This window comes from Diceros bicornis, chromosome 8 (assembly GCF_020826845.1).
Source record: "Diceros bicornis minor isolate mBicDic1 chromosome 8, mDicBic1.mat.cur, whole genome shotgun sequence".
Classification (NCBI taxonomy): domain Eukaryota; kingdom Metazoa; phylum Chordata; class Mammalia; order Perissodactyla; family Rhinocerotidae; genus Diceros; species Diceros bicornis.
Genome location: NC_080747.1, coordinates 72,620,444 through 72,633,885, shown reverse-complemented (window position 1 = coordinate 72,633,885; position 13,442 = coordinate 72,620,444). Strand labels below are relative to the sequence as shown.

General features: G+C 39.8%; 1 protein-coding gene across 6 annotated transcripts in view; it reads right to left on the bottom strand.

Annotated features, from left to right (window-relative positions):
* Positions 1-13,442, bottom strand: part of HERC3 (HECT and RLD domain containing E3 ubiquitin protein ligase 3) — a 103,067-nt gene that overhangs the window by 18,306 nt on the left and 71,319 nt on the right. For 4 of the 6 annotated variants that reach the window (XM_058547493.1, XM_058547491.1, XM_058547490.1 and 1 more), the window contains 7 exons: positions 13,197-13,220; positions 13,015-13,104; positions 11,619-11,789; positions 9,545-9,688; positions 8,457-8,623; positions 6,001-6,067; positions 5,189-5,271 (listed from right to left, as the gene is read on the bottom strand). In XM_058547493.1, coding sequence (XP_058403476.1) covers positions 5,189-5,271; positions 6,001-6,067; positions 8,457-8,623; positions 9,545-9,688; positions 11,619-11,789; positions 13,015-13,104; positions 13,197-13,220 — 746 coding nt within the window. Of the gene's footprint in view, positions 1-2,024; positions 2,134-5,188; positions 5,272-6,000; positions 6,068-8,456; positions 8,624-9,544; positions 9,689-11,618; positions 11,790-13,014; positions 13,105-13,196; positions 13,221-13,442 lie in introns of those variants that run through there. The other 2 variants (XM_058547495.1, XM_058547494.1) reach the window with 2 other exon arrangements.

The window sequence follows — 13,442 nt, the reverse complement described above, 5'->3', positions numbered from 1 at the left end:
CATTAGGCCCAGTAAGAGATTAACAACAATAATAATAAAATTGAACAATTATAACAATATACTGTAATAAAAGTTACTGTAGCATATGATTTTTTTTTCTTTCCTTGTTAAGTTGATACTTCTACTTTTTTATTTAAAGGAAGCACTTAATGGCTCTTCTTTGGCATATCTGAATCGCCAGCATCACTACTCCTGCACTTTGGGGCCACTAAGTAAAATAAGGGTTACTTGGACACTGACACTGCAACACGGAGACAGTAGATCTGACAACCAGAACGGCGACTAAGTGACTAATGCCAGGTAGCGTATCAATGTGGATACACCGGACAAGGGGATGATTCATTTCCTGGGTGGGACAGAGTGGGAGGGCATGAGATTTCATCACACTACTCAGAACATGCAGCGCAAAATTTAAAACTTATGAATTGTTTATTTCTGGACTTTTCCACTTAATATTTTCAGACCGTGGTTGACCACGGGTAACTAAAACCACAGAAATCGAAAGTGCAGATAAGGGAGGACAACTGTAACTCATTTGACTGTCTGCAGCTCTTCTCCAAGGCTAGAAAGCAATTTTAAGACCACATGGAATGTGATCAATTATGGACACTGAATTCCTCCAGGGCAGTGGTGACAACAAATATTTTAGTTAACAAAAACAACTTCAGTGCCAGCAGTATCTGTGTACACAACTGCCCAAGATAAACACCCAACAGGTATTATTTTTATCGTTCTTTCATTTAATTTTCTTAGACTGATCTAAGAAATACCCAAAAGGGACCCCCAGTGACGACATTACGGCATATACAGACAAAAGGAAAGGACAGCTGCAATAATGAATCTTCTACAGTCGGAGACAACCTTTCCTAGCAGGGTCTCAATGTGCTTCGCTGGTAAGACTGCTGCTTTTTGCAGCATAAAAGAAAAAGAAAAAATTCACTCATGTCTTTTTCTGGTTCTCCCTAACCATGACAGCGACACTAAATAATATGGCAGTAACCACGCTAGGTGCTCGGAAGCCTGTCGAACAGGTAACTGTGTGACAGCAGCTGGGTCTGCCTCCTGTCACCAATTACAGAGGCATGTGCGACAGCTCACCATGTACTGGATGAGAGCTAGTGGCCCAGAGCAGCCAGAACCTAACCTAACCCTTCAGCTAACACAGGAGCTGCTCATACTTGAATCTCAAACACAATGTCTTGGCAATAAAAATAGGAAACATCCCCTCTGCCTGGCAATATTTAAAATGACAGCATTCTTCATTTTACAGAGACTTGAAAACTTCTGAAGCTAGTTTTTAGAAAGTCATGTAACAGAATAATGGAGTTTTGTAATATAGTAAAAGAATAATGTGGGTTACTTCTTATTACTCTCTTAAATTTATATATCGTCTTTCTATTCAAGAACCTGTGTGTCGTCAGAACATTCTTATGGAAAATGCTTTGTAGGAGCACCCCTGAAGTCAGTTAAGGGCAAGTAACTGCAAAGTAAGAGAAAAGGAACCCACATGCCTTTTAAACAAAAGCATACTCTCCACACTGATTCTGAGCACCGCTCGTGGGGCTCAGCAATGTCCGTGAGTGTGTGTGTGTGTGTGTGTGTGTGTGTGTGTCAGCAACAGATATAAATAGTGAAGAAGGAAAAAAAAGAAGATGAAGAAAGAAAGTGTGCCATGGACCTACATGGACCTACCTCTATCATGCGACGCCTTTGCTCACAAACCACAAGCCACAAATGGCTTCTTATTACCTGTTGAATGAAGTCTAAATTTCTCTAATTTTCAAAGACTTCTACAATCTAATCCCCCAGCTAAGCTAGTGTGGGTCGTCCAAATGAAGCTTCCCCCAGCCACGCCCCTACCCAGCATTCGTATCTCATGCCCTCCTTCCTGTTCTCTGCCTGAAATAACAAGCAAGATTCAGCCATCACTTTACAGAGTACTTTTACTTTCTGTGTCCTCATCTCTACTTTCTAGTACCCAAATCTTAGTCGCCTTCCCAGCCTCACTCTGTCCCATACCTGTCCTCCCAGATGCATCTGTCCAAGTGGATTTCTCCGAACTCCTTCAAATTCAACCACTCAATTTTGTCTTCATATTTCATTTATGGTTGCATATGAGAACAGCTTATCACCCTAAACAAACGGGGTTATATTTCAGTATTCCTGCACAGTTTGTCTCTCAACTATTGAGTCAATTCAACTGTTGATTCAAAGAAACGTCTATTGAATAAGGAAAGACAGTACCAGTGATAGGGAGAGAGAAGCAGAGAGCCAGAAAGAGAGAAAAACTCAGTCTCAGAAAGAGACAGAGAGCAAAAAAGGCAGAGACAAAAAGCATTCTAACAGAAATAATTTTATAACGATATAAAAAAGAGCTTTAAGTCCCAACAACTGCCTCAACCACAGACGATGTCACACAGCCTACGCCTGCGCTAGGTCACTCTCTTCCCCACCGGTGTATCACACACACACAGCGTTTTGATGACTCACCGGAGTATAAAGATGTTCTGAATGTTCCCCTTCCTCAGGCTGCGGGCCTAGCTCACTGTTAGCTTTGCACAAATCATGTGCACGTTATCTTGTCTGAAACCTGATGCAGAAGCTCAGACATCCTTTGAAAAACTAAAGGCTATCTATGTACCTATATATGTACATAAAAATGTTATAAAGTGATCATCAAAACTAGGAGGGAAGAGAAATCATCTGGGCCAACAAATCCACTTTATGATCTGCCATAAATTTCCTAATTCTAGAAACATTATCAGACTATATCAAATAATAAGCCTGTTATTAAAAATATGAAATCATTTGCTGTTAAAAAAAGTACTGATGTCATATAGATAAAGAAAGGATGGTGCCCTTAGCTCCAGGACATTCTTATTAAGCAAGAGTTTTGATGGAAATATCTACTTGAGACAAGACTAGCCTCTATATTAGGTTTCTAGAGTCAAGATAATCTGATCCACTAAACCCTTCTTTGTTGGGTACTCAGGGACTTGTGTACCATTTCACTTAACTCTGGTACTGTAGCTCACTGTTCCCCCAATCTGAGGCTCCCTGGATGGTCTGGAAGGTTTACATGACAAAAAGGTTACTGAATGCTACAATAGATCATACTAGCTTTTAATTGTCTTTAAAAATGTAAAGGAGTGCAGGTAGAGGTCTGTCAGTTTTCCTATCCTTCCTGTTTTCAAAAGGGAAGATTTATGGAAGAAAGCCAAGGCAGATCACTTGGATTCAATGAATTTCATAGGATCTCTGTTTGCATCTTTGCAACTATTTACAGTAAGAAGCCAACTAAAGCCTAGAGTGAATTAGTTTTAATTTCCCAACGTGCTTAGAAACAGCATCCAACTTCTCTACATCTGTAAGTTTTTCCACAGTTTAAATGAAACTTTGCTTTCCTCTGTGAAGGTTTTCCTCGTTCACAAGCCTCCCAGGTGGAGACTGCCATTCTCTCATCCTTCACACCCCTACCACTTCTTAAGCCAAGTGGCTTTAACTCTAGCCAATGTGCTCATCATCCCTAAATCCTCACCTCAAGACTTTACCTTCTATTCTAATATATATAGCTCCTCTAAGAATGTACATTTTCCCTGTCGTTTTTTACTTATTTCACTACTTCTTACTTTGTGGTTCTCGTTGTAAGTGACCTCAAATTCACTGGTGACTGGGGTTGGCATAAGTAACTAAACAAACAAAATATTCATGTAAGACTTCTTTCTTGAGATACACAGAAATTTTCAGCTCTAAAAATAATTACCTGGGTATCACACAGACATGTCAAAATCAACATATCCAAAATGGAATTCTTCTTCCCCTCTACCCTGCTCCACAAATTCTGTTTCCTGTTAGTCAGTTGTCCAAATCAGAAACCTCAGTGTTGTTATCAATATGTGCCTCTCTCATATCATGCATAAATAATCAGATACTAGCTCCTGCTGGTCGCATAACCACGTAGCTGACTCTCTATTCCCGCCACCTTCATTCTGGCCCTCACCACCCTTTACTGAGCTACCTCAACAGCCATCTAATGGGTCTCCCTGCACATAGTCTACTTCCATATGGCCACCAGAGTTATCTTTCTAAAACAGAGATCAACCATGGCCCAATCCAAGTCCCACTTCAGGCCTTGACAACCTCCACCCTGATGCTACTGCACCCACTCTCCATCCATACACTCGCCCCTTCCCTCAACAAGTACCCCTCATTCCCTATCACGTGTGAAGCCTGAGAGTCCTGACTCACATTATTCCCTGTGCCTAAAATGCTTTCCCCCCACTTGTATTCTTCAGCGTCCAGTGCCAGTGTTGTAGCCTCTCCCTGCTGGTTCCATGGCACATGGCCTATATACTCGCCTATCTCGTGCACCATAATGTACTGCAATCATTCACTTACATTGACCCTTCCCAACTAATCTTGAGTTTCAAGGATAGAAGTTATTTATTCCCTATACCCAGCAACATGCCTAGAACACAGCAGACACTCAGTGTTTGTAAACTGAATTAACTGATATGCGGGTTTCCAGCAAACTCACTCATAATTTAATGCAAAAATAAACAAAATTGAATCCTTTTTCCTCCTCTAAAGAGGCAACACAGAGATTACGAATCATCATGAAAAATCAGATATACTTAATTTTCATGAGGCAGCGAGATAACTTAAAACCTATATTACAAATTCTTCAGCAGTAAAACAACAGTAATAGTAAGCATCTTTATAACATTCATTTATTCAACACATATTTTCTGAGCATTTTTGTGCCAGGCACTCTGCTGGGTACTGGAAACCCTGTGCTAGATGCTGGGAGTTCATTCATTCCAAAATGTTTTCCTATAAATTATTTCCCTTTAGTCTCACAACCATCCCATGAGGCAGGCAGGGCAATTATCACAACCCGACCCACAACCCAACCTTACAGATAAGAAACTGAGATCAAACAGTTCACATGACTTGCTCAGGGTCAAAGCCAATAAGATGCAGATCCAGAATGAAAACAAGTTATCTCTTGAATCTAGGTTGGTGCCTCCTCTACTGTTAAAAATTCATTGAAATCAGCAAATTCTTGCTCTATCACCCTTCCTTCCTCTGCAGAAGGGATTAAAACGTAACTTCAACCTTGGTCTTAAAAGCAAAACTGCAGAGAAATAAAGTAGCAACATCTGCAATAGTCCAAGGTCAGACTAACCTGTTATCCTTGCACACAGTCACTTTGTCTCCCTCGGGTATCAGCTTCTTCTGTTCAACCACTCCATAGCTTTCTCGACAAATCTATATTTAAGGGGCAAAAAAGAAACGTTTCAATTTTGTTCACCATTTATCTTTCTAGAACCCGAATGACTGAGAGAAGCTTTAGTAACAAATGTAGCTTAATGACTATTTAACATTACAGAAATTCTTGAGAGAAGAGAGAGAAGCTGAGTTAGAAAACATCAGCACCTTAAAAGATATCTTTTGGGGGCCGGCCCGGTGGCGTAGCGGTTAAGTTTGCATGCTCTGCTTCAGTGGCCTGGGATTCGCGGGTTCAGATCCCAGGCGCAGACCTACGCACCGCTTATCAAAGCCGCGCTGTGGTAGTGTCCCATATAAATTAGAGGAAGATGGGCAAAAAAGAAGAGGATTGGTGAAAGATGTTAGCTCAGGGCTAATCTTCCTCCAAAAAAATGATATCTTTTGTTTTAAGACATGGCGTTGCCAATAAATGCAATCAAGGAGAAAAAGATATGAACTCTAGAAAAGAAATATATGTATCAGGAGTAAAGAGTTAAGATTAATGTTTCAGAAATTTTCTTAAGTGCATAGATTAATCATTCATTCATTCACTTATTCAACACATTTACTGAACTCCTGTAACACTCAAGACACTATGAATAAAATAATTTGTCTCAGAGAAGTCTCTGAATTTGTTCTTTGATTTGAAGAAAAACTAATATTAATTATGACTTGTAAGCATGATGAAAGAGACTGCCACAATCACAAGTGAACTGTGGAAATCCTTACCGTGAAGTTGAGGCAGAAAGTCTCCTCAATATCTTCCCCAGGGTAATCTAAAAGTGCTTGAAGACTCCTGATCAAGGAATGATGGAGAAAGGGAAGGAGGCAAATCAGACACTGCAACAGTGTTTCTACCTCAGTCACATGTCCAGATTGTTTGTAAGGAAAAACTATAAAAGAAGATTCTAGAATGAACATAAATCCAGACTGACAGATAATGTTACCTGTACCTTGAAAAGAAATACGGCAGTAGGCCTGTTCTCTTTTCCTACCAACAAGTCTTACTAGATTTGTGAAGAAATTCAGATGGATTTATATCTGACATACTTGTGTTCTGACTTGTGTTATATCTGACATACTTAACCGTGGTATTGCTTGGAAGTAGATATGTGAGGAAACGGTACTGCAGTGGCCCTACAGACTGGTTTCATCCATACACATTAGTAGGATAATCCTTTCACCACGAGGTCACTTCATCCACTTAGGGATCTTAATGGCTTGTTAATGCAAGGGGCTCTTTATGGTAAAGACACCCTGTCATACTAAAGAATACTGAAACATGTACTCTTACAAAAAGAATATGTTTATGCTAACAACAGTCACATCCTCACTCTCAAGAGAATACATGTTTGTAACTAGACCTCATTCACACTTTCTTCTTTAGGAGCTCCAAGTCTAGCAGTTCCATCAAGAGTTGCCCAGGAAGAAAAGTCTTAGTGTGGAATTTAAATCCACTACCAGTTAACCAGCCAAATCGTTATTTGGAATATATCATTCTCAGCCAGGCTGGCAAAGTAAATAGCACACACTTCTGTCATTCTCTAGCCTTCTCTTTCAGTTACCAAAAAATTAACGCTGCGTGGGTCTCCTCTGCCACTTTCGTATATTCCTGTCAAATTTTCTCTTCCTCTCTCTGTGTCCCTATCCCTCACACATCCTTTACAGTTTCTCAGTATTGGTGTCCTACCCTGGCGATGTGACAATCTCATTTCCAGAGGGTATCTTAGAGACTACCCTTCTATCTCCATCTTAAAACCAGTACTCTTTCTCCAGAAAAGGGATGTTCCTTCCATTGAAACCAAAAAGATTACGCTGTTTACAGAAAGCCAAGGATATGGTGTCTTTTTACATACTTGATCTTATGCTACCCAAAATCAATACAGAGAAACTCAGAACAAAAGGAGTTTTACAAGCCAGAAAGAAAATCACAGGGGCCAGCCCCGTGGCATAGCAGTCAAGTGCATGCACTCCGCTGCTGGCAGCCCAGGTTCAGATCCCGGGTGCACACCAACGCACCGCTTGTCAGGCCATGCTGTGGCGGTGTCCCACATAAAGTAGAGGCACGGATGTTAGCTCAGGGCCAGTCTTCCTCAGCAAAAAGAGGAGGATTGGCATGGATGTTACCTCAAGGCTGATCTTCCTCACAAAAAAAAAGAAAAAAAAAATAGGAAAAAAAAAAGAAAACAACCAAAACATGGCCCTACTACTTTGGAAAATAGTCTGACAGTTCCTCAAAAGGCCAAACATAGAGTTACCATATGACCCAGCAATTCCACTCCTAGGTATACAGCCAAGAGGAATGAAAACTTCAGTCCACACAAAAATGTGTACAAGAATGTCCACAGCAGCATTATCTATAATAGCCAAAGAGTGGAAACAACTGAAATGTCCATCAACTGATGAATGGATAAGCAAAATGCATAATATCCATACAATGGAATATTATTTGTCAATAAAAAGAAATGAAATACTGATACAAGTTACAGCATGGATGAACCATGAAAACATGCTGTGTGAAAGAAGCCAGACACAAATGACCATATATTGTAGGATTCCATTTATATGAACTATCCAGAATAAGCAAGTCTATGCAGACAGAAAGTAGATTAGTGGTTGCTTAGGGCGTGGGGGATAAGGAGATTGGGATGATCATTAAGGAGTACCAGGTTTCTTTTTCGGGTGATAAAAACATTCTAAAATCAATTGTGGTGGATGGCTACACAACTCTGAATACACAAGTCACTGGATCGTACACTTTCAGTGGGTGAATTGTATGGTATGTGAATTATATCTCAATTAAACTGTTTGGTTTTTATTTTTGTTTTTTTATTTTTTCCCCCAAAAAGACTCCCTTTTCAATAGTTTCTCCCCTTGTATTTCTGGACCATGACAAGTCTTAAAGTCGTTATTTGTTCAGGATAAGGAAAGCAGAGAGTATTTTGTATTCCTGGGGAGCTAGGACCTCCCTTTTCCTTTTTTTCCTCTTGCCCTTAGAGTAACATAGGCAATACGTCAAGCGAGAGGCTGTACAGCTATGTCTTAAGACAAAGCATACACAACAGACTCTAACCATATGGTTTGATAAGCGCAAACTTGTACATGTGGTATTTTCAACCTTCAATCCCTAGGAGGGGCAGCCAGAGCAGTTTCCCACACCAATCTGCTATCTTTTAGCTTTGTACCTTCCTTCAGTGGGTGACAGCTCCTTCAAGTCTTCCAAGCCAGGCTTTACATTCAGTAACTTCTTGTACAGTGCCAACGGGAAGTGGAGATCGACCACGGTGGAGTTGTAGATAGCTAGTCCACAGGTTATGCCAATCAAGTGAAACCAGTTGTGCTCTACAAAACACTTAAGTACATATGCAAATATGTTAAACAGAAATGCAGCATTTGCAGCCCTCAACACACTCTGCCATTTACCTCAAAATATTTTCAGTATAAAAGAATAAAGATCTCATTAATATTTAGTTATCTTTTGAAGTAGAGAAACACTCTGATAACAGTTCAATTATCCCCCAAAAGATGCCATGTGGACAATGTTAAGCATTTTTAGCTCATCTAGTGACAGAGGGGACAGCATATTGTTATCTGGAGCAATGCTGTCCAATGGAACTTTCTGCAATGAGGGAAACCTTCCACTCTGTGCTGTCCCATACGGCAGCCTTGGTGTCTACCGAGGACCTTAAACGTAGCTAGTATAGCTGAGGAAATGAATCTTTAGTGTTATTTAATTTTAATTAAATAAAACTTAAATTTAAATAGCTACATGTGGCCAACAGCTACCTTTTTAGGACAGTGCCGATCTAGGGAGAAAAGTCTGGTAGAACTAAAAGAACTAAATTAGAGTCTGATTGAAATTAGAATGCCTTTTAAAACTTAGCTCTCCTACTGAATTTTCAAAACTAAAGTGTGTGTGTTTGTATGAGTATTCAGACACACACTATCATTGTTATTAAAATAAGACATATTTGATTACTATTTTCCACATGTCATAAAACCAATTTCTTTACCACACTGCTCTTTCTACCCTTCAAGGATAACAAAACTTGGATCTTACCTACCAGAAACAGAAATGGGGCTGATGACAAAATATACTATGAGGTCTTGGCAACAGGTAAAAAATGAAGACTGGATACATTATTTAGACATTTTAAATTATTATCTTTGTTACTCTCCCCTCTTTGCAAAGTCAGAAGTCGGGGGACTGGTCTGACAACGAAAAGAAAGTCTAATTCAATCCACCTGTGTAACTGGGACATCACTAACTTACCGTATCTGAAAACCACAAGAGATTTGAATCTTGATAGCAGGTAAACATTCCATAGATGGGATTCAAAAGTTCTTTTAACAGTAAAAGAAAGAATTCCTTTGTGACACCACCAGCATCCACTGCTTCTTCACCATCAAAGATTACCTTAAAATAATGAAAGCAGAATTAATACTTCAGGGAAATCTTTGGCATTTTATCTTTTTTTTTTAGTAAATTCTTTGCCAAGTCAGGACAAAGAAAGGGAGACAGAACAGACACTACACTGACGCAACGAGAACTGCAAGGGGTACCTGCTGATCATTAACAAGTCACTTACAGACACACAGAAGTTTTACCAAGTACTTCGAGAACTACAAAGGAAGTCAGAAGTTTACCAAATGCCCGCAGAAAGTTTACCATCTACTTTGGGGCAGTAAGGCGAACAGAAAATAACAATTAGAGAACACATTTTATTTTCAAAGAGTCAAATATATTGAGAGGTAAATGTTCCGGCATATAGAGAAAAGTAATGATTGAGTAAAGGAACACTATCTGGAAGAAATCTCTCTTGATGGGGTTCTTGAAGTGACTGATGCACATGGAAGGGAGGAAGGCATTCTAGCAGGCACAGACCTGGGCCCTGTGAGGGGCTATAACAGACTCACATGGGGCACGCTGGACCTGTAACGGTCATCACAGGAACAACTACAGCAAACCAACCAATGAGATGTACTGAGAGTTTGCTACAGGCCAGCATGTAACGTCTACTAACCTAATCCTCAGAACAGCCTTCTTCATAAGGATTACCATTATCATCCCCATTTTACAGGTAAGGGCTCACGCACAGGGCAAAAAACAGCATTCAAGAAAGCTTATCCTCATGGCTATGTTCAAGGTGCCTAGAGCAGGACGAGAGTAAAGGCGAGGACGGGCACGGGGACTTGATTATATGAACGCCAGCAGAAGACTTAATTCAGACATGCTGCAAAGCAAGAACTGTCTCATCTGAATTACCAATTGAAAACGGGGCATAGAGCACCCCCTCTCTTTGCAACATCAAAAATCTAACCCAGAAGTTCTAGGGAGAACCCCCCAAGCAGACTGATGAGACTGATATGAGTTACTGGACATTTCGGAAAGGGTGACAGTCACGGAGACCATCGATTGATTTCTTGCCTACTAAGTTTCAGAAACTGGAGTTTACAATAGGATTGGAAATTGAGATATGGAAGTCTTCTGAAAGATAAATGACTAAAAACAACTTCAAATAATTCACTAAATATTTACTGAATACCTACTGTGTATCAAGCATTGTGCTAAGCTCTAGGAATACAATAAGTAGTCATACAAACATGCATGGTCTATGAGGAAAGACAATTTCTTAATTTAATAATTTCAGGGAGCTAAGAGTGCCTACTATTTTAACAGGCCAACAGCTTCCTGGACAATTTCACTACCCTTCTCTTCTCCTTTTTCACCTTCTTTCTCTTAAATCTCTGACATCCAAAGACTTCCTAGATGCTGGCTTGATAGTTCTCTCTAGCTGCACCTTCAGTTCAGCTGCTGTCTGCTGGTCTGGGGTAGAGCTGGAGCAGCTACACCGATGACAACAGACAAAGAAAGCCCTATAAGCCTTCACGTAATCCACTGGCATTTTTTTTTTTTTGTGAGGAAAATTGGCCTTGAGCTAACATCTGCCAATCCTGCTCTTTTTGCTGAGGAAGACTGGCCCTGGGATAACATCCATGCCCATCTTCCTCCACTTTATATGGGACTCCGCCACAGCATGGCCTGACAAGCGGTGCGTCGGTGCGCACCCGGGATCCGAACCAGTGAACCCCGGGCCGCGGCAGCAGAGCACGCGCACTTAACCACTTGCGCCACTGGGCCGGCCCTCCACTGGCATTTTTATCTGAGGTTCTGTTGAGATGTTCTGTTTGGTGATTTGACAAGAGGTGATTAAATTCTTATAAAATGAATGAAAGAAATAATAAATGGCTGGACTGCTCAATTTTAAAAATAAGATCTCTGTTACATTGTCAACATTTAAAGAAAACCTAGAAAGATATTTAGAGAAATATACTGAAAGGCTCACTTTGAGAGGCTTTTTCAAATCGATATCAGAATGAATGCTCAACTCTCTTAAGGCATCTCCAACAAGGTTGTTCCTGCGAACATGAAGGACCAAGAAGGGGCTTCTGGCCAGCAGAGGCTCCAGGGTGAGAAGCATGAAGACATTCTGCAGGTTGGCTCCATTGACCGCCACCTGGAATGGCATATCCAACAACACAATTTCTCAGAGTACACCTAGGATTGGGGACAGCAACCAGCTGTGCCTTTGGACTGGGGTGGGTGGGGCATAAGCTGACTGCATCTCCATTTTTTTTTTTAATCTTCCTCTTAACTTTCACAGATTTTCTAAGTTACTCAGGTTTATGCAACACATAAATCTTTCTAATCGGAACCCAAAGAGATTAACTGAAATAGTTTATGAATCATATGATCCATAACCAGTTCCAGGAAAATGTTTAGACCCGCTGATTAAGGCTGAAATAACATCATTCCAGAAGAAACACGATGGAGGGTGGGTAAAAACTATGACTTTCAAAATGGCAGGAAAAGAAACCTAATAACCACTTGTAGAACAGTTTTCATTCTTTGAAAAATGTCCCTTTTCTCTGGAAAAACTTGAAATTGTAAATATCATGGATATATCACTGTGAAAACAGACATATATATACAGATAGAAACAGAGAGATCGAGAGAGAAACAGACAGAGATGGAGAGAGAGATGAACAACGTTTACATACCCACCAACAGTAGGAACTGGTAGATTTGGTTGCTAATTCACAAATGTCTTTGTAGCCTTGTCAAAATCAATCATAGTTTATAATAAAAATGTGTATTTGAAGTAAATTAAATCTCAATATCTTAAGTTTTTATTCAATAAAGAATTATCAAGTTCCATTTAATTACCTCCCTTTCTCTACATCAGGGGTCAGCAAACAGCAGCCCACAGACCAAATCCAGTCTGCTGCTAACAATGGTTTTTACATTTTTAAATGGTTGAAAAAAATCAAAAGAAGACTATTTCACCACATGTGAAAATTACATAAAATTCAAATTTCAGTGTACATAAAGTTTTATTGCAATACCGCCATGCTCATTCATTTACATGCTGTCTTTTGCTGCCTTTGTGCTATGACAGAGTTGAATAGCTGAGACAGACTGTGTAGCCCACAAGGACTAAATAAACCACGTGGCCTTTTATGAAAATGCTTGCCAACCCCTGAACGCTATAAACATGCATTATACATTCACATGTATGTCTTATATTCAACATAAAACTGCTGAAAAAATTTAGACTAGTTCTAACAGTTATAATGGAACTTGATCCAAATATACTTTCTCCTATTAGGAACAATTACAACTGAATGTGTAGGACGAACGAAGCACAGTAAGAAGAGGAAATGAGTTTTAAAAGATGAGACCTGCATCTGTAGTTCAGCATCAGTCTGTAACATTTTGGTCTTGGCTTGGGCATCAAAGATGAAAGGGTAGCAACAAAGTGTCACAGCATCCTAGAACAAAACATATGATTGGCAATATTAGAGTATTCCACAGAGAACACTGCTGGAAAAATACGTAAGTAAATTTAAAAAGGATCACTTACCTGTATTATAGATGGTCTAGCTTTCTGTGTAAAGAAAAATAAAGTCTCTCACTTGGATTGCAAAACCCCAACTCTTTACCCTCTACAAATGTAAAATACAAATAACAAAACATAGAACTTATTTGACTATTTGGCCATGGAACTAACAACATTTGAATGGCTAACTGGATATCTGACGGAACAGACCAGATGTTTTGATGAACACAGACTGAGAAAAAAACTAAAAACACTTTTTTAAAGTTGTTA